Raw genomic sequence first — 22003 nt, 5'->3', positions numbered from 1 at the left:
CCATTCATTTCAGTGAATGGCAGCAGACTCACTGGGCTGAAATGCTGCTAAGCTGCCATGTTTTATGGTCACACCTGAGAAAACTTTAAACTAACTCTTCCTCGTTCTCCCCCACCCCCAAAAATAAAACAAAAAAACTGATTGATGTAATTGATTCCATTTGGAGAAGGGCAGAGGAAATATTAGTCCCTGCCCAACAACTACCCTTAACCAATATGAATAATAAAGAAATTATCTAGTCTAGTCCCTAATTGGTGTTTGCTAAATCCTATATGTAAATTAGTTACTCCCTTTCCTTACAATACTATGCAGGAACTGCACTGCTGCATTTATATTCCATGGTACTTCAGTTCCAAAGACTTGCAAAGGATGTGAAAGGCACATTATGATTGATAGTCCATTCCTTACAAATTATAACAGTATCCAGAATAGATTAATGAATAATAATCATGCTTCTGCTCCATCAAAGTGTAAATTGTGTTGCTTTATTTGCAACTATGAATAGCAACAACCTGTTTAATCACAGTTGGAAATTTGTACACTGTTGACTTCTGTGGCCACGGTTGTATATTTTCACTTCAAAGTTAACTGAATTTGTGTAACTCCATATCATTTTGCAAAATATTAATTCAGTCAGCTTTCCTGGGTAATTTTATATCCCAGTTTAGCTGCTACAATTGTACAATGTTGCATTTTTTTAAATAAAAGAGTCAGGAACCTTTATTTGCTAGATTCTGTTCCTCACTGATTTGTGTAATATTTTAATACACGAACAGTCCCTGCTGCAGCTTCATGCTGACCATGCACCTCTGCTCATGCTGCATAAGTTGCTGTTCTCTTTCCAAGTTTAATTTCTTGCATGTCAGTCCTTTTGAGTTCAAGGTGAATAGCTTTGACTTGATGCCTCTTTTGAACAGTGTTTAACTACTATCAGTTATTCATATTCTCATGTAAGCTCAATGTTAGCTCAGTAAATATATTTCCTTGTGTTTCAACTTAATTTCCTTTTCACAGAGATTGTTGCATTTAATGTTTTATTGCCACACATGAAAGGTTACTTTCAGGAAATATTTTAAAACTAGAACTTTTAGATCTATTGGCATAATCAATCTGTCCAATTTATATTAGGTGTAGATGTTTCTTCCTGGTCTGTCCTTTATTATTTGTCTGCAGTGTGTCTGATTTTACATGCAACAGTCCATAATCAATCTAGTTGTTGTATATCTGTAAACTGTGGTCTGTGACAATTTTAAGATACAAGTAATTTTTGTGAGCTTTGTTTTTCTACAGCTGTTAGAGCCTGATGCTTTTAAAAAAAGAACTATGTAGAGAATATACATTTTTTGCATTTATTAGAATTTAATGTTGATCCATGGAATTGACCCTAACATTGTGATTATTTCAGTATTTCTCCAGGACTGATCGTGTATTAAAACATAAACGCATGTGCCATGAAAACAGAGATAAAAAACTGAAGTGTGCATTGAAGATGGGCGAATTGGGAGGAGAGGCGGAAGATCCAAGCATTTCCTTGCAACATAAAGATAATCCAATACCACGGAAAAAGAAGCAAAAAGCAGGAGAAAAGTCCAGGTCTTCTGTTCCTCTTGCTGATAAAGAGTGCGCGGTAGAAAAATTAGACCAGAAAAAAGATGAAACTGAGAATGATTACTCGTCACTGTATAGCGTTGCTTCAAAAGTGAAGGATGAATATATGGTGACTGAATACTCTGTTGAAATACCACATTCATCCAACAGTGGTGACCCTTTAGAAAGTACAGTTGGAGACATCCATCCGCCAAAATTGGTCATCAAGAAAGTTAGCAGTAAAAGAAGTCAGAAACTAGAGTTGGAACCAAGTCAGGCTATGTCAGCATTATCCACATATGAAGAAAATAAAGTTACTAAATATACATATGAACTTATTGATAAACCAGGTCTTCTGGATTCTGAGGGAAACCATGATATTGATCAGGTAGATTCCTTACAGGAAGTTCCTAGTAAACCTGTGCATAGCAGTAACAATTATGATGATGCAATGCAGTTTCTAAAGAAGAAGCGCTATTTGCAAGCAGCAAGTAATAATAGTAGAGAATATGCCCTGAATGTAGGCCAGATAGCATCACAGCCATCTGTGACCCAGGCTGCTGTGGCTAGTGTCATTGATGAAAGTACAGCAGCATCTATGTTGGACTCTCAATCATTGACTGTTGAAATAAAGAACAGTCATGACAAAAGTGGAATTCCTGATGAGGTGCTGCAGACTCTTTTAGACCATTACTCTCATAAAGCAAATGGACAGCATGAAATGGCTTTTAGTGTGGCTGATACAGAAGTGGCATCAAGCATGTCAATAAACACTTCAGATGTTGCTGAGGTTGCCCAGACCGAGAGAGCTAGTGCAAGTTCTCAATCAACATCTTCAGACAAAGCCAGTATGCTCCATGAATATTCAAAATTTCTCCAGCAAGCTTTGGAAAGAACAAGTCAGAATGATGCATATTTACCCAATCAGACCCTTACTTTTGGAACTGACAGTCCTTCCCTTGCAAGTCAACCATTGTTTTCTTCCATGACTTCAATGACAATGCAACGTGGCTTTAGATCAAGCATGAATTCACCATTGCGAACAACATCTGAAAAATCTCACTATGGTTTAATGGTTGGCGAGTCCCAACACTCCTTTTCTTTTTCAAGCGAGGAGACAAATCATAGTTCTGTCTCAGCACAAGAATTCTTGGATCAGATGACATCTCAAAAGAAGGTAGAAGCTCAGCCTGTCCATCAGGCCTATCAAATAGGCACATTTGAGCAGACATTCAGAGCTCAGTACCAGAATGTAAGGGCTGGTGTGCCTCCCCCATACAGTGCTGCCAATGGACAAGTAAACTTGAGAGTACGTGGGGGTAGTGCAGAGTTTTCAGAATTTCCCTTAGTGAGTGTGCCAGAAGGAAGAGCTCAAATGACTGCTTCACCAGATGCTGCAGCTAGTCAGGCCTTTGGATAGTAGGAAGCTGTAATCTTTGTAATGTAATTGAGGCTAGCACTTCAAAATGACAATTCTTGTATTATGTGCTGCTCTGTATAGGATGGAGTGCTGTATAATCAGTAGTCAATGCAGTTTTGATTCAGTTTAAACATTTATGCAGAAGCATCATAAACTAGACCTTTCATATGCCAAAACACCATTGCACTCCAGTGTGACACTGTTTAAAAACATATTTTCTTTGTATACCTCAGCCATGCATGACATGTCCAAGGTTATTGTCTTGTGGCAGGGGGAACTGTTGTTTAACACTGATGCTGTTGCTTTGCTTCACCTTTTGACATGCCCCAAGTATTTTGGCACTTTCTAAAGGAAAAAAAATCCGTCACTTCCATTTGAAGGATGTAACCAAACAAATATGTTGGTTTATTTGGATTTTCTTTAAATTTATGCACTTTTCACCTCTGATTTACTAAGTTCATAAACAAAAACTAAGCATTTTGTTTGTTTATATGTAGAAGAATATTTTAAAGAGTAATTGGAACATAATTTTGACCTAACTTGCATCTTCTTTTCCTGTGAGGAAGCCCACAGAATTGATGAGTGGGAGCAAAATGGTATTCCACAGTTATCCACTGAACATTATATTTATACCATGAATTTAAAAAAGAAATTTTATTTATTTTAGAATGAACATGTGGGAATTTAAGTCAGTGAGGACTGGTTTAAGCACAAAGGGTGCTTTAAAACTTACCTAGACATGAGATGCCGATTTCAACTCTTCAAGATGTTGGGCTGCCTTATTAAAAAGATATAGTTTATATCCCTATTTTTGTATGCTTAGTGTATAAAACCATTTTATGTTCCCTTGTAGAAAATATACCTGTTAATTTATATTGCAATATCTCTCCATTATCTGTAAAATACTCTGTCTGCACAGCAATGTTTCAGAATTATATCATAAAACTTATCTGTCATCCTACAAAATATGTTTCCAATTTATTAAATGTTCTGTAAATGTGATTTTGTATGCTATGGCATGATAAGTTTTAAAGATTGGATTAACTATTGAAGATTTTAATTTCCTATTCAATTGCATGATACAAATACTTGTTTAACAAATTTTCTACAATTGAGTCAGTGATTAAAAATCTTTCTTGCACACTATTACATTTTCTTCTAATATGGAGAAATACAATAGCCAGCATATTGTTTTAGAGTCAGCAATTTATTCACTGGTTTTGGGGCAAAACCTCTTCACATTGAGAGTGACAGCATTGGTCAAAATTCTTGCGATTTGTATGGTTTGGATATGTTACTGATCAGTGCAACCTTCGAGTTCCATGACTTGCTTTAAGAATGTTTCAACCAAAGATGTAAATGTTATATTTTTTATATTTATATCGTCTTTGTAGCGTTTGAAACATTCTAATATTTACTGATGACAAAGGGAGGAAGGAGGAGGAATTATGGTAAATGATGTCCAGCGGAACTCTTGAATACCGTTATAGCCTTTTTGAAATTTATAAATGTCTGATATAACTATAGTGAATGCACTTCAAGTTCATATATTGGACATGCAGCGCTTTGAGATAGATGTAATGTGGTACTATAAAAATATAAATTCTTTATGCCCATGTGGAGTTTAACTGAGACTAAAGCATTGTGTGTATGCAGTAGTTACAGGTGTGTTATGTGTAGTAGTACATTTCAGAAAAGCTCATGTCTGTTTCTGCTGTCCATTATCTTTTCTTCATTTTTTCCAAATCTGTCTGTGGGAAACCACCAATCACATATTGGCAACTTAATTATCCTCTTTTTCAACTTTCAACAATGTTAGCTACCCAAAGAAACATAGTGCTGTTAGCAAAAAGAAATACTTATCCTATTTTACAGCAGATGTACAAACCTCTAGTGTATCAATGAGCACAGAAGTCTCCACATTGTGCTCGTAATGACAGCAAGGCCAAGAGAAATGCTGACTCTGTTCATGAGAGTTTTCAGAATAAAAATAGAAAATGCTGGAAACAGCTGAGCTGACAGCATCTGTGGAGAAAGTTAACATTTCAAGTCTGTGAGCTTTCATCAGATATGAAATGCTAACCTTTTGTGTGTGTGTGTGTCTCTCTCTCTCTCTGGATAATGTCAGATTGAATGTGAGTTTCCAGCATTTTTTATTTTTATTTCAGATTTCCAGCATCTGTGGTTATTTAATTAACATATTTAAGTTTGCAGAGCCCAGATTTAAAGCCTAGTTTGTAATTGAGCTAGTTACATGTGGTAGGTTTTCACTGAATGGACCAAATGTGAAGGATGTCTCAGTTGAGATTTTGGGGTAAATGATAATTGATCTACATTAAGCAGTCACATTTACTTTGTAATTATATGTTTTTAAGTATTAACTTTTTTTCTCAACCTTGAAATTTACATCAGTGTGGTATCCAATACTATTATTTAAAAACACATGAGGCAACTGCAGTATTGTCATAATAAAATGTTGTACTGCTACAACAGTGACGCAGCACAGTTTTGAAGTGCTGTGTACATTTTATTGCCCATGAAATTCATCTTGCACTGAACACTGCTTCAAATCAGTACAATAAGTTATTTTTAAATTCCTACCGATATTAATGATAACTGAAAAAGCAGTTAAGTCTCAATGATTTCACGTGATTTATGCCCTCTAAATGTGTTTAAAATCACCATGTCTGATTAGTTCCCCTGCTTTTATTCTAGCTTATAGCATACATAATAAAAATGCATTGCTCTTTTTACCATACTTCAGAATGAATAACATGTACAATGTATTTTCAAAAAAAGTTAAAACCTGCACTTTTAAAATGCTTTCATTAGATCATATGAGAGAATGTACAGTAAAATGATTTTCAACCTGCAATCCAAAACCTTATTTCAGCTTTATAGTATTCAGAAGTTCTTACATAATTATATCCATTAAAGTATCTTCTAATAGAACTGCCAATGTGTTGGATAGACAACATGTAAGTGTGATTCTTTACAGTTGATCTAGTGATCTAAGCTGGTAATGGCCTGGGTACTTTTTAGTGTATAATTGAATCTTCACTGATTACAAATATGGTTTCATTCAATATTCACTTTTATGGCTCTTTTTATTGAAACAAATGCATTCCGAGAATGAAAAGTTATATGTATTGGTGCAGGATTTTTGCAAATATCTATTTTAATGTGCACATTATTTTGTTTTCATTTATGACCCAGTATTTTAGCATGAACTGTTGAGATTTTGGATGAGGATGGGGACAAAGCGCAAACCTGACAAAGTAATTTATTGTAACCATAAGATCAAAAATTGATTAAACTGAAACAATGTTTAAGGGAAGTACTCTTCTTCTTGTATAATTACTTAGACAATTTATTTTTCTGTTGAACTTGGGGTTGAAATGGAAGGGAATCTTACTACTATGGCAGAGGGTAAACTTGAAATTGTATTTGATATTCTGGTATAGTGGAAATTCTAGAAGTACAGTCCAAATTTATAACTCTATTTTGTCTAAAGCTTAGTTTATGTACATAATTAGACTACAGCTGTCCACTACTTTCCCATCTATGATGGGTAGCGAGAGATTGACACTGCATATCTATACAGAGCAGCAAAATGAATAACCATTAACATAGGTAAAACCGCATCAAATTTATAATAGCAGTTGCATAGACTTTATGTTATGTTAGCCATTTATACAGAGATGGATTTGCCAAGTGAAAGTTTATTCTGGTCTCTTTTAGTACACTGGTCATTTTTATACGTAAGCTTGCTTTTCTATTCGTGTAGAAATGTTAACTAGAGAGATCAGTTTTGAAGTAAATTGTAAAAGTTAAATTTGTTAAAAATTCTGTTGGGCACAGCCTATGTACAAAAATATTTACCCTTTTTTGTTCATTTGTTCACTACTCCACAATCAAGTTGAATGGGAGACTTTGTGTTTATAAGTGTCAGCAAATCTGTCAGGCTTTGTTCGCCCCACATAAAACTTGTTCATTTAACTTCAGTATCTTAACATTCAGGTTTTAAATTCTGGTGTGCAAATATTTGAGGAATGGATTTATCAGTACTACATACTGATACAGCAAGGTTGATTTGCAATGTGTGATCAAATACTGTGTAGATATGTAATAAAGCAAAATCCTACAATATGCTTTAAACAGTTATCAAACGATATACAGTACTTTCTAAACTGTGTATGAGAGAAATTGAAAGTATCACATTTTTGTCTTTAAGAGTCTTTTTAATGCATAGTTATAAATAAATGTTCAGAAACAAGTTATTATTGTTGGTCTTTATTTAATTAAATCATGGTAATGAGTGACAATATTTGAGGATAGGGAATGCACCAAATTTTGAAGAATTCTGCTTGCAAGAAAATATTTGGATTTGTAACACTTGTGTTTGAAATCCACTTGTTCTCATCTGACTCCACATCTGTGACAGTCTTTTTAATCACTGTTCGAAGATGTTTTTCCTGTACGTTTTCTTTAGATTGAAATCAAGACATAGGACATTTATTTTTATTTGCAAAATGTCATTGAATTAGTATCAAAACTTTTATGAATTTACATGATCATTGAGTGTATTTTTTAAATTGGTGATGCCCTTTTTGGGAATGCCAATTTGTAATTTTACTGACCATGTTCTGCATAAAAATAAGCCTAGTTCTCAAAATTCAAGTTTTTTTTCAGGAAATGAAGTAGTGAATATAGTTGTATTTTTATACAATTCTCCAGTGAATAACCTTCCAAAGATACACTGGTGCTCCAGTAATATAATGGATTAGGAGACTGTTTTGTCACATCGATTTGTAGTGTCATTAAAATGGGAACAATGTCTTTTGATAGAAAAAAGTATGTGACATGGGTTTAGAGTTGTAAGTTGTAAATGGGAGGATGCACTTTCTGTGCTTGCACAGTGAAGAGTGGTAGTGTTGGCTGTGTGCCAAATGGAAGTGGTGTCCCAAATGGTGTATTTTGGGATTAATGTAAGGAAAGCATTACCCACGTGAATTCCACCGAAATTTCATCCTGCATGTTTCCAATCCACCCAGCATCACAACTATCCCCTTGACGTACAGTGTTCCTCAGACAGGGGTGCTAATGGAATCCTGAGATCCACACTGGGTCCCATACGCTTCAGGCTATCTCAGAGCTGTTCACCCCCGCCCCGAAACACACACACATACAGTTCCACTTCATTCTTTGGCTCCGACAATGTTTTAACGAGAAACTGTTTTTCTTCCTTTCAGGTATTAAGGAATCTTCCTCCCCTTTCCCCCTGACTCTATCCCTTGCTCCAGCCCCAGCTCTTGTCGAATATTTACAATTCCTTCCTCTCTCTGATGCTGTTTGATTCGTATTCAGCAAAGGACTTAGTCTGCCCCCTTATGTCCCTAGCTCAATGAATCTCGGGCGCGACAAGAAATATCGAATTCTTTTTCTGTTAGCTGTATTCGGCACCTGGGTTGTGCCTGCAGTTTTTTTTTTGCCTTTTACGTTTGACAGGGCTTGCCCCAACTCTGACGGTACGATGCAGTTAATGAAGATTAGATTTAGTTGCAAGGCCAGTTTAACTGGAAGGTGTGGTGACATCAGACTGACAGCTACTTCCTTGTACATATTTCTAAGAACAGAGGTGGCTTAAGGGTCAACTGGAGGACTAGGTTTGAACGTAATTCAAACGCTTGGGTCGCGCCTTCAGTAGTCGAGTTTGGAAAAGACCAACCGTTTTGAGGTTGAATCACTTGCTTTCTCTTGTCAATGTTACACGAAGTCCGACGTGGGAAAAGAACCGGTATCGGGAAATGTGGACTACCAGTCCCCAAAATATCCGAACTGAGTTTATTAAAGCCAGTGCTCACAATACCACAGGTATCGACACAGGTTACCTCCAGGCAGTTCACGACTAAGTCAGTCGTGGGGCTGCATAAACTGTGTTTGTAGGTCCGTACGTGCGGTTAAATATCCGAAACTGTCGAGATAGCCGGCCGTCAAGCTTAAAATGATCGATATTTTTTCTAAGAAAGAACACTTGCAATTATCAATCAGTCGCCAGGTTCTTGGCAAATTATTACGTGGCAGTCAACGGAGCATTAGGAAGAGCAGTGAGAGGCTGCCCTGGCAAATGATCCGATTCGGGGGCTGCTGATATCTTTCCTGTGGCTCTGAACTCACAGGAACCTCTCTCCTTTCTGATCGGCCTCCTGGAGCGTCCACTGGATTTTTTTTTAACGAATTCAGCGGAAACCAGCAGATTGAGCCGGACGGCAGCGAGCGAGAAATGAAAAGGCAGAAGCGCATTTATTTCTGTAGCTCTCATTTCAGAATTTAAAGCACTTGCTCTAAATTAAACTTCCCGTCAGGAGAAAACCGAGGCGACCTTCGCTGGGTTAAAAGAAAGGGAGAGCTCTGAAAGTTTGACCGTCTCGATAGGAGTAAGTGAAAGCCAACTTTGCATACATGGAGCGTGTTTTACTGGTCACCAACTTTCCCATTTTCCTTTGAGAACGCTTCAAACTGTGTTTGCTAAGGGAGTGAGAAAAGGTGTTACCCGGATCCGGATGCAGAAAGTTTGTTGCTTTTTATTTGCTGGCACTCTGCGCTGCAGTTAGTGCCAGCCAAGTCTTGTTCCAGAATTTATCACATGCCTGTAAATCTCGAACAGATTCGATTGGCAGGAGAACGTCAAAGGGGCACTGCCTTCCCTGAAACAGAACAAAGGTACCGGGAGGTTTATTTGCTGGAGAGAGGGAGGGAGGGAAATTGTATGCAGTATTCTTTTTGTCAGGATGTGTTTTAATGAAATCGATATTGTGCAATTCTCTACTTTGAAAGAGATTATATTTGCAAAGCTTAATCGTGCAAACCACAGAGTTTTAAATTACAATACTCAGTACTGCACACTCCTTGATTTCTGACATGCTTCCTGTGTTTGGGTCTTATAAGGAACTTAGTGCAGACTGTTGAAAAGGGAGGAACAATCAAACAATTAATTGGGTAGAATAATGGAAAACTAAGTATTGTTTGCCAAACTGAACGTAACCAAGATTTCAGATAATATCTGAATGCATTTGATTTTTAGATATTGACTTCTGAAATTACATCACTAAGCTAGTGGGAAATACTTTTCAAAACCTGTGTACAGTATACAGTGAAAATAAAGGAAGATTGCAGTTAATTTGGGACATTTTTCTTCCTATAACAGCTTGCGTTGCTGACAGCCACTACGTTTCATTCTGTGGATGTGTTGAAAGCAGTAATTCAGCCTTAGGGCTCTGTTGTCACAAGCTGACTCATCTTTGTTCCAGCAGTTTGATATCATCTAAACTAGTAAATTCAACTGCCATTTATAATCAATAATTAATGCTTCTTTCATGCATTGTTTTCTGTTCTCCACCACTCCTAAGCCCCTGGTAGTTCAGTTGCTATTTGTTAGTTGACCGGACCTATCATGCATTTCTTTCCACTTGCAATCTAACTGGAATTTTCACTATCACCTGCCCAGCTTCCACTATTTCACCCTCCGATGCTTTGCCATCTCAAGATTCAAACACTTGAACATTGTCCTTGCGAGCCTCCCAGATTCACCATAAACTTTATTAATTCAGAAGAAGTAATTCATTGCTTATGTCCAGACCTGAGCATCTGTAGCTGTAAATTTCCCTAGTCTCCCTGATCTCAATAAATTTCAAAGTCTCTGTCATCGGAACTCAGAGTTTATTACTGAGACGTTAGGCCATTCAGCCCCTCAAGCTTGTTTCACCATTCAATGTGATCGTGATTGTTCTGTGGTCTAACTTGATATACCTGTGGAAGGATCACTGGACTTGATATGTTAACTCTGATCACTCTCCACAAAGTCTGACAGACCTGCTGAGCTTTTCCAGCAATTTCTGTTTTTTTATTTCTGATTAACAGCATCTGCAGTTGTTTTTGATATTTATTCATATACCTGACTATGGTCCATATCCCTTAAAAAAAGGAACCTGGCCCTAAAGGGACCTCCAGTTTTAGAATCTACCATCAGTGGAAATAGTTTATCTAACCTGTCTATTCTTGTTAATGTCTTGGTGACTTGGATCAGATCACCCCTTGACCTTCTAAAGTGTAGAGGAAAGAGGCCTAATTTGTATAATCTCTCTTCATAACTTAACTCTGCCCCTTTTCTTCAAACCCTTGCACAGTCTCTCTACATTATGCCTCTAAAAATATATCTCATTGTCCTCTGTTTTTCTGACTTACTGGTTTGCTCTATATTAGTTTTTGGTAATTTTGTTTTTAAAGTTGGTGACAGAACTAGATACCAAATCTTTAAGCATTGGAATTCTTCAAATTACTTTTCATTACTGCTAATTTCTCTTGATTTTTATTTTTAAAAAACTATTTGCTCATATATTCAATCAATTCCCTAATTTTATTTTTTGCTTTTCTCATTTTGTTATGTGAAAGCTGCTGCACAATTATTTAGTTTATTTAAATATGCTGTCTGCTTCTGAAGGGAACAAAAGATTCAGCTGCAGAACATTCATCGATACAATGTGAAGCAACAGCACAGTGGAGTATTGAATAATAACAGGGTAGGTTTTATTTAAGTTGTGCATTTCTCTCCTTAATTGTAATATGCCTGTAATGATTTCAAATCATCTGCAGTTTGCTCCTTTAAAATAGTGAAACACTGGTGAGCTAACTACATCTAAAATACTGAACTGTAACAGCAAAGCTTAAATATTTTCAAACTGAAATGTGAAAAGGTACAGTTTTTTTGTGGAGACTTTGAAACCATGAAAAGCAACTTGGAAAGAGTTGCACCTTTTTAATGTTATACCATTGAGTATTTAAAGCTAAGACATTTTATGAATTCTTGCATAATCAGAAATGTTAACAGAAGATGATTGTATTCAATTCCGTAGGGAAAGGTGATGGCCTAGTGGTATCATTGTTGGAGTGTTGATCCAGAAACCCAGGTTCGAATCCCGCCACGACAGATGGTGGAATTTGAATTCAATAAAAATGTGGAATTACGAATCTAATGGTGACATAAATCCATTGCAGATTGTTGGAAAAACCCATCTGGTTCACTAATGTCCTTCACCTTCAGGGAGAGAAACTGCCATCCCTACCTGGTATGGCCTACATGTGATTCCAGACCCACAGCAATGTGGCTAACTCTTAACTATCCTCTGGACAATTAGAGATGGGCAATAAATGCTGGCCTGTCCAGTGATGTCCTCATCCCAAGAATTAATTTTTAAAAAATCCTGCATGTATCATGATTGCCCTGTTTACTACTCCATTCCAGTCACATCATTAATGATGACAGTGGGATCACTTTTCCCATGGTGCATAGGAGTATGTCTACTTTTCTATTCAATGATTAATTAATTTATGGCTAATCTGACTGTAGCCTCAAATCTGCATTCCCACTACCCTGATAATCTTTAAACACTGAGGTGAACAAAAATTTATCTGGCTCTGCTGTTAATATGTTCCAGGACTCTGCTACCACCACCTTTTCAGGAAGAGAGTTTCACAGACTCTCAACTCTGACAGATGTATGTGTTTTTATAAAGTCACCTCTCACACTTATAAATGCTAGTGGTTGCAAGCCTAGCCTGTCAAACCTTCATAAGACAACCCTCTCATTTCAAGTATTAGTTTGATAAATCTGTTCTGAAGTGCCTCCAATGCGTTTGTATCCTTTCTTAAATAAGGTGACTAATAATGTGCATAGTTTTTCATATGCAGTCTCACCAGTGCCCTGCATAATTGAAGCATTAAAACCTACTTTTGTATTCATTGCCTTTCATGCTGTTAGCTTTTCTAATTACTTGCTGTACCTACGAGTAACCATTTTTGATTCAGGCATGAGGGAACATGATGTTCCTGTACTATCATATATGGGAGCATTCTTAATAGAATATGCTTCCAAACTATTTTGAAGCAGCAGTTCTGGCAGATTAGCGTAAAATAAGTTAAGTAAAAGGTCATGATGAGTAATTAATTTTGCTTTATTGCATTTCTGGTATGTACTTCTCTTTAAGTAAAAATAGGCAATTTACACTACAAGTATGATGTAAAAAAGATTGGAGAATATAGTCAAGAGTTCCTGTACATTTTGACCATTAATTATTAACAGTGCAATTTCTTGTTCTAGTCAAGTCCTGTTTCCAAAAATGATATTCCGTCATAAATGATAGACCTTCTACAGTCCCAAAGACAAGAATGATAGTCTGTAAGACCATAGGTTTAGGAGCAGAATTAGCCCATTCAGCACATCGAGTCTGCTCCACCATTTAATTATTTTTCTCAATCCTATTCTTCCACCTTCTCCCTGTACCCTTGATCTCCTTACCTATCTATCTCAGTAGTGAATAAACTGAATGACTTGGCCACCATAGCCCTCTGTGATAATGAGTTCCACAGATTAATCCCGCTCAGGCTGAAGAAAATCCTCCTCATTTCAGTTCTGAAGGGTCATCTGTTAACCCTGAGGCTCAAGGTCTCACTCTCTTCTACAAGTGGAAACATCTTGTGCAGGTCCACTGTTTCCAGGTGTCTCAGTAATCTGAAATCTTAACCCCCCCAAATTAATCTATGTCTTTGAAACAGCCCAATATTGCACTGGCAGTAGATAACTCCTTGCTGCTTCTATCTGCATCTCCTTTCAGAATACTTGTTAACTTTAGTACAAGGCACTTTTAATCCATAAATTTGTTATACTTGACTGAATTCATATAAAGGTATTGAGAGAAACTTAGTTGAGGGATGATGACTACTTCTTTCAAAATCAAGCTTTCCATCTGACCATACATTTTACCATTTGCTCTGCCAAGACTGTTCTGATGGTGTGACTCTTAACACAAAGTTATATCTTGGCCTGACCTTGCCTCCATGTACTCCTCTTCCTTTAAGCATCTCACCCTATTCCATTCTTTTTACTGCACATTCATAGAGTCATAGAGCTGTACAGCATGGAAACAGACCCTCTGGTCTGACTTGTCCATGCTGACCAGATGTCCTAAATTAACCTAGTCTCATTTTGCCAGCATTTGGTCCATATCTCTCTAAAGGTAAAAACAAGGACTGCAGATGCTGGAAACCAGAATATAGATTAGAGTGGTGCTGGAAAAGCACAGAAGATCAGGCAGCATCCGAGGAGCAGGAAAATTGACGTTTCTGGCAAAAGCCCTTCATCAGGAATAGAGGCAGGGTGCCTGCAGAGTGGAGAGATAAATGAGAGGGGGTGGGGTGGGGAGAAAGTCTCTAAAACCTTCCTATTCATATACCCCTCCAGATGCCTTTTAAACGTTGTAATTATTTCAGCCTCCACCATTTCCTCTGGCAGTTCATTCCATACAGGTGCCACCTTCTGCGTCAAAATGTTGCCCTTTCAGTCTCTTTTAAATCTTTGTCTCTTACCTTAAACCTGTGCCCTCTAATTTTGACCTTCGCTACCCTGAGGAAAAGACCTTGGCTATTCACCCTATCTATGACTATCATGATTTTATAAACTTCTATAAGGTCACCCCTCAGCCTCCAATGCTCTAGGGAAAGTAGCCCCAGTCTATTCAGCCTCGAACCCGAACCCTCCTACCCTGGCAACATCCTTGTAAATCTTTTCTGAACCATCTGAAGTTTCATAACATCCTTCCAACAGCAGGGGACCAGAATTGAATGCAGTATTCCAAAAGTAGCCTAACCAATGTCCTGTACAGCCACAATATGACCTCTCAACTCCTTTACTCAAAACACTGACCAATAAAGACAAGTGTACCAAACACCTTTTTCCCTATCCTGTCTACCTGTGATTATTGATAAATTGTGTCTTGATTTGCTTTTTCAAAATGCAGTACCTTACATTTATTTAAACTCCATCTGCCACACCTTGGCCCACCTGACATTTAAAAGTCTCCATTCTGTATTGAACACACCAGCACTGAGAAATCTTCACTGCTTTCAATCTTTTTAATAACTTTATCAGCTGTGGTAATTTTCACTTGACAGAATTCTTACAGCTCAGAAGGAGGCCATTCAGCCCATTGTGACTGTACCAGCTCTCCAAATAAGCATTTCATTTAGTGCCATTCTCTCCATAACTGTGTACCTTTCTCTTTCCAAGTAACCATCCAATTTCCTTCTGAATGTTTCAGTTGAACTTCTTTCTTGTACGCACTCAGGCAGTACATTCCACACCTGAACCATTTGCTGCAAGACATATTCAATGATTCCACCTCCAAAGCATTGTGAGGCAGAGTGTTCCAAAGACACTCAGCCCTCTGAGATAATAAAAATCTACTTGTATCAGTCCTCAATGGAGCTCCTCTAGATTTTAAACAGTCATTCCTAGTTCTGGACTTTTCCACAGGAGGAAACATCCTATCCATACCTACCTTTTCAAGATTGTTCAGGCTCTTAGATACTTTAATCAAGTTACTCCTCACTCTTTTGAACACCAGTAGAAACAAGCCTGGATTATCTAAACTTTCCTCAGTAGATAACCAAATCTCCAATTTTTTTACATCCATCCTTGAATACAGAGACCAAAGCTGCATGCAGTGTTTGAATTTTCTGTTTTAAACATGACTGTTCTCCAGGGTATTACTTAGAATGGTTTTTCTTTCTGTTTCTGGAACTTTAACTCTCTGGTCACTCACATCTTTTCTCATCAACATCATCCAGAAGCACAGTGTTAATTTTCACATATATGTTATAATACCAAGCTTTACCTCACCATTATCTCTTTTGACTTTTTCACTTTTGCTGGTTACAGACTGTTCATCTGATGGCCAGAACCAGATGAATAGAAATTTGCTGCAATTAAATGTTGTGAAAACTAAAGCTGTTGTATTTAGTCCCCTCTCCAAATTCCATTCTTTAGCTACTAGCTCCATCCTTCTCCCTGGCAATAGTCTAAGTATAAACCAGGTAGTTTGTAGCATTCATGTCACATTTGGTTCTAACTGAGCAACTGATCACATGTCTGCACCATCAGTAAGATCACCTATTTTCATCTCTGTAACTTTAGCCCATCTTATCTCATCTGCTGCTGAAACGTTTACAGTATTCATCTGTTTGCTAGCTTTAAAATTGAGTATTCAACATATTTGTGAGTGGCCACATTTCTAATTTTTGCATCTTGAGGTCATCCAATCCTCTGGCAATGTCCTTTCTCACACCAAGTTCCACTCACTCACTGTGCTGTCTAACCTAAATTGGCTCCTGGGCCTCAATCCCTCCAAGCTCCTTGATGTCTCGGTTATCTCCTTCAGTCCATAATCCTCAAAGATATCTATGCTCATCTAATTCTAACCTCTTACTCATCCTGATATTAAGTGTTCCTCAATTGTGGCCATGGCTTCAGCTGGCAAAGTTCTAAGCTCTGGATTTGCCTACCTAACCTTGTCTGATACTTTCCCTCCCATGTTTTTTTTCTTTTCACATCCTCCTTAGCACCTGACTCTGAGTAATCTTTTGGCTATTTGCCTTAATGTTGCCAAATGTGGCTCAAAGTACAAACTTGATTCATAACAGTTTCTGTGAAATGCTTTGTTTGTTTATGACGAGAGTTATATAAATGTTAATTGTTGTTGATACCTGAATATAGCAAAGTGTCTGAAATCATTCATAATTAACCGCACAAGCAAGTTTCAAGTTGAATTTTTCAGCTGATCAGTTGTATGTTTCCCTGGATATCTCAACGCATTTATCTCATGAGAAATGCATTGTAAAAGTCAAGGAAGCTTTCTAATTTAAATGCTGGTCTTTGCTATTGCCATCAATCTCAGCAGTGTTGAAGTTGAATAATACAACTGTGACAAGGGTAGCAAGGAAGTGGGGAAAGTTGGGTAGTAGCAGATGGACATTTGAATACACAAATCCTCAAAAAGCATCTATGTAAATGGTGGGAGGTTGAATCTTTGCTAAGTGGGGAGAAAGAATAATTCCGCAAAATTACTTCTTGCACACCCATTTGGCCTCTTTGTTTAAAGTCCTGAATATACTTGCTGTGTGTTGTTTGTTGTGCATAACTGAATGATGTACCTTTAGTTCAAGTTCAGTCCTGGAAAGCTACTGATGAAAGTTGGCATCAATTCCATTATACTGTAATTGTCTAATTCCAGACAGTATCTTGAGGTGGTGCAAGTGCTTGATGTATATCCGAGCTTGAGCTCGGACTTTTTTGAGCTCAGACATTTTTCATTGGAGAAAAGGAGGAGGAGAGGGGACCTAATTGAGGTATACAAGATAATGAGAGGCATAGATAGAGTCGATAGCCAGAGACTATTTCCCAGGGCAGAAATGGCTAACACGAGGGGTCATAGTTTTAAGCTGGTTGCAGGAAAGTATCGAGGGGATGTCAGAGGCGGATTCTTTACACAGAGAGTTGTGAGAGCATGGAATGCATTGCCAGCAGCAGTTGTGGAAGCAAGGTTATTGGGGACATTTAAGAGACTGCTGGACATGCATATGGTCACAGAATTTTGAGCGTGCATACATGAGGATCACAACATTGTGGGCCGAAGGGCCTGTTCTGTGCTGTACTGTTCTATGTTCTATATGACGGAAGCTGTACTGGGTTGACTGCCTGATTAGAAGCAATGACTAATTTTGAGTTACCAGTAATGTTAAAGATCTAAATCTCAAAATTTATAGGCAGGAATGTTTGTTCAAATTTATTCTGTCGTGGACTGTGGGTGTTGCTTGCTGAGTTCGCATTTATTGCCTATCCTCTAATTGTCTTTGAGAAAGAGGTAAGCTGTCATCTTGAACTGCTGCAATCTATACAGTTTTGGCCTACCCAAAATGCTGAGAGGAAGAGAATGTGAAACGTGACTTAACTTTAGGCCAAATAATAATCTATGTATTTGCCATATACAGAATTTTCATCCTCACCTACCTGATCAAAAATCCATTACTTTTTTTTTCAGCTAGAATATACTCAAATTGTTTAGATGTAATAAATAAAACTTTTCAGACATGTACTTTTAGCAGTGCAGTATCTGAAACTCCAGACTTGTGTGGGAACAGATGCTCACCGGCGGATGTGATAGTGTTTGGGGCAGAATTACATACATTACTAATCACCAGGGCCGATGCCTATGTGAGGCTTGGCTTTGATAGCACTGCACCCAGGATGCATCCTGGGTGATGTAAGCTGTCCTTGGCCACACTCTGTCTCCTCTGTGCAGGCACTAGCCCTCTGAAAGACAGCTCAGTAAACTAGGCCCAAACCAAAGAGAATTTACTCAACCAGTCAGAGAAAAGTCTCCCCATTAGTAGAATTGGTAAAGAGCTGCTCCTCCAATCAAGACTGTTTCTCTTCTGAACTTGGTGCCAATGGTTTCACTGGTGAGCCAGTGAAGAGAAAAATGGTGATCAGTTAGGAAAGTAATTAGAATCAGTGAGGGAGTTACTATGAGGGAGCTAGAGTTGCCTTTGGCTACATTCCATGATTCTTCAACTTGGAAGCCTTTTAAATAGGGGGCAGGGCTGGGAAAGAACAACCTTTCATTGAAACCAAGGCAGGTGGTTATGGAGTTGTCTACTGCTTTTTATTCGGTCTGCTAAGGGGTTTGCTTTAGTCAGGTCCAAATGTTCTATCTGCTGTGGTGGCCGGGATTGGACAATGTTTGCAGCTCTTCTGGACTAGTAAAGGGGATTGGGTGGGCTCATGTTAGGGCAAGGGAGTTAACGAGGATGGAGTCTGCAAAGGAGGTGGAGCAGACAGGAAAGCTGTAAGGAGGTGAGGGGTGGTGGAGGAGTTGATTGCAAGGATGGCAAGAGTGGATGTTGGGAAGGTTGCAGGGAAAAAGATGGAAGGAGTTTGTGAGTGTGATGATGCTGTCACTTTAACAAGTTATTTTTTAAGAGAGGATGTAAAGGTGCCAAGGAGTCTAGAAATAGTCCCGTTTAACAATGGCAGGGGAGTGGCCAGTTCTCCCAATTCAGTTTTTTATAGTTTGGTTTAGCTGTGTCAGTCACAAGATGCTGGAGAAAGGTTGCAAGCTATCGTGAATGATTTCTGAATGACTTTCTCTCTGAAATCTCTTTGGATATTGTTCTCTCCTGCCAGTAAGAATCTGTGTTTCAATTTACCTTTTTACCAGGCGATGTGTTCATGGGATGTTACTGGAATGGAACAGTTCCTTAGTTAAATTGCTATATCGGGTTGATTAAGTTTTCCAATACTTAAGTTCTAAATTCTGTTTTCTTTTGTTCGTATTTCGACTATAGTGTTTAAATAAATTCTGTTTTGCTTAAAGCTGAGTGGTTAGACCAGTGGCATCATACCTGAAATATCCACTTCACATCTGCCTTTAAAATAGGAAAAAGTTAGAGTCTAGGCTACATTCTGAAAATATTTTGAGGGGGTCTGGCCTGGTCCATAATAGTAAAAGAGAGGGAAGAGTTCAAAGAGGAGAGAAAATTTTAAATCTATCAACAAAGGAACAGCCTGCTACCTGGAAACTTGCAAATAAATGTGGAATCTCTAGCTTAAATGTTCTGTATTCAGGAGCTACTGTCTGGGGGAAAAGCAGTAGAAGCTATTATAGTGAACGCTGTGAGAATCATCAATTAAATCTGTGACTGAGATCTGACATGCAGTGAAAGAGTAGTACAAGCTTAGCTAAAATTTCTAACTTTTGGCATACACAATGGAAATGCACTAGCTGTGATCTATCAAATGAGTGCAAAGTGCTTAGGGTAATCATCTTTTATGTGTAGAAGTATGTGTCAATTATTTTTGAAAAACAACTTTTCTTAGTTTTTGCCTATTGTTACATCTCACTGGGGTAGCCCACTGGAAATCAAGTCCAGTTATTCCCTGAGTTATCATAAAAGTTAATGATTTTTAAAAGTATATCGACTTCCCCAGTTTACTTGATTTTCAGACCCAGGTTGACAGAAAGCCCAGACCATATTTCTGAACTTAACAATTTATAAATAAATAGGTCTGGCTACAAGTAAACAATTTTGAATCTTGGGCATAGAACTCTATCAATTAAAACTCCAACCCTTTATAAATTCCCTATTACACACATAAGGGGACACACTGGAAAAGAAGAACCATGGGTGTTATGGTTAGAGGGAAAACTGGGAAAGCAGTTCAGTGGTCTTCTGTTTATCGGATCTGCTGAGATGGTTTTCATGCTGATCAGAATACTGCTTCTTGATCTTTCTCTGGATGTTTTCATTGATTTTCAGAAGGTACAAGGGCTGGTTCACACTAATAGAACATCTCTGATGTATTAAATAAAAATCTAGACTTCCAGCAACGGAAGGAAACAAAAAGTCTGGGTTTCTTCAGGATTAAAACAGCTTTTATTGCAGAGAACAGAGTGAATTCCCAAGCAGGGGAAGCTTGAAGACTTCTCTCTATCTTTTTTATAGCCTCAAGCTGTTTAGCTACCTGAGAATGAATCACATGGTTGTTGACAGGCAGAAGGCCTCTGTCATTGATAACTGGTCACTAGTCCACAGATCAATTTTGCTAACAAAAGCTCCATTTACACAGCCCATCGCTCCAGCAGTTGTGTAAACAATATTTACAATGACTGTCAGATTATTTGCTTTCAAAACATGCATCAGTCCTCCAGCAATTCTTGGTTTTAAAACTGTTCTTTTCTCATTTCAGTCAGTTAAAAATGTAAGAAAATGAAAAAAAATCCATGGAATTTACATTGTTTTCTTGTGTCAATTTAAATACTGTGGTATCTTGGAAATTGATCCTTGCCTTGTGTGATTCAGCTTTAAATTTAATGAAGGGATGATGATTATTGAGGATATTGCTGAAGTTTTCTAATTCTGGTATTGTGCAAGCCTAAATACACGTATGCAAACTTGATTAAGGAAGTTATGCATCACTTAATAAAGGAGTTAGTAAAAAAGGAGAAGAAGCATTAGGCGTGGGATGGAATTGAACCTGCTTCCAGCTTCTGCATTTTTTTTCTTCTCCTAGTTATTTGCTGCTTGCTGGGTTTTGTAAGTTTCAGTCTTAATTTAAAATGAAGAAAATTTTTGTTGCAAAGTATATTAGTTGTGTTATCAAAGCCTGCTTGTTTGCTAAGAAGTGGCACAGTATTGCAGATGAATAATGCTAATTTACTAAAATGATTTTTCCACGTTCAAACTTGGAAATGAAGTCAAGAATCATGCAACAATTGAATATATAATTATATGTTCAACATATTCTCATTTGCATATGGGATTGTTGTTTGCAGTGCTTGTTGTGTGGTTCCATCCCTTTGGATATTGTTGCTCTCTGTTCAAAAGAGCAGAGCTAGTTACATAATAGGAACAGGGAGAAAGTGAGGACTGCTCATTCCTGATGAAGGGCTTATGCCCGAAACTACGATTCTCCTGCTCCTCGGTTGCTGCCTGACCTGCTATGCTTTTCCAGTACCACACACTCGCATAACAGGAACAACCAATTATCTGACAAAAGCCGTTGTGATAAACTATATCATTTTGAAACTGAAGCTTTTGGACATCACAAACAAAGACATTGAGTAGAAAATCCCAAAACATACAGTTGAACGTATATAAAATGTTTTGACCCCACTATGACTATGGGTCCCAATTCTGAACACCTGAAAGATGTAAAGGGATCATTAAATGCTGGCAAGCTTGGGTGGGAGATGAAGAGTCCAGAAGCAGGAGAAGCACAAGGATTTTCTTTCCACAGCCTTGGTGGTATTGGGCTTAGGGGGAGTGGGTGTTAGTGGGCAGAGAGGAAGATGGGCGCAAATGGCACTTGCTTGCCTTTGGAAGATGTATTGCATACACCTTGCAACCAAACTTGGGCACTTGAGAAATATTTTTATTTAACTTTGTTTGTTTTGGGCTCTATTTCATCCATAATTATAGTGTGCAGAGCTCTGGACAAGTCGTAAGTTGTACAGCAAATGATGCTGTCTGTCAGAAGACAGTTTGCCTAACTTTTTAATATCAAGTGCCCATGGTGAATTAGTCTGGTTTCTTAAAATGACAAAA

The 22003-nt window shown here is 37.9% G+C and overlaps 2 protein-coding genes across 6 annotated transcripts in view; both read left to right on the top strand.

Moving 5' to 3' along the window:
• The window catches only part of znf148 (zinc finger protein 148), a 65721-nt gene extending 55987 nt beyond the window's left edge, over window positions 1-9734 (top strand). The window contains exon 9 of one of the 2 annotated variants that reach the window (XM_043693961.1): window positions 1406-9734. In XM_043693961.1, coding sequence (XP_043549896.1) covers window positions 1406-3007 — 1602 coding nt within the window. In that variant the 3' untranslated portion in view covers window positions 3008-9734. The remainder of the gene's footprint in view (window positions 1-1405) is intronic. The other variant, XM_043693962.1, reaches the window with a different exon arrangement.
• The window catches only part of slc12a8 (solute carrier family 12 member 8), a 148290-nt gene continuing 135931 nt past the window's right edge, over window positions 9645-22003 (top strand). For 3 of the 4 annotated variants that reach the window (XM_043693966.1, XM_043693963.1, XM_043693967.1), the window contains exons 1-2: window positions 9645-9730; window positions 11459-11586. The gene's annotated coding sequence lies outside the window, so the exon portion shown is untranslated. Of the gene's footprint in view, window positions 9731-11458; window positions 11587-20902; window positions 20993-22003 lie in introns of those variants that run through there. The other variant, XM_043693964.1, reaches the window with a different exon arrangement.

The sequence above is a fragment of the Chiloscyllium plagiosum genome, chromosome 7, assembly GCF_004010195.1.
Source record: "Chiloscyllium plagiosum isolate BGI_BamShark_2017 chromosome 7, ASM401019v2, whole genome shotgun sequence".
Taxonomy (NCBI): domain Eukaryota; kingdom Metazoa; phylum Chordata; class Chondrichthyes; order Orectolobiformes; family Hemiscylliidae; genus Chiloscyllium; species Chiloscyllium plagiosum.
This window is presented reverse-complemented; position numbering and strand designations above follow the sequence as displayed.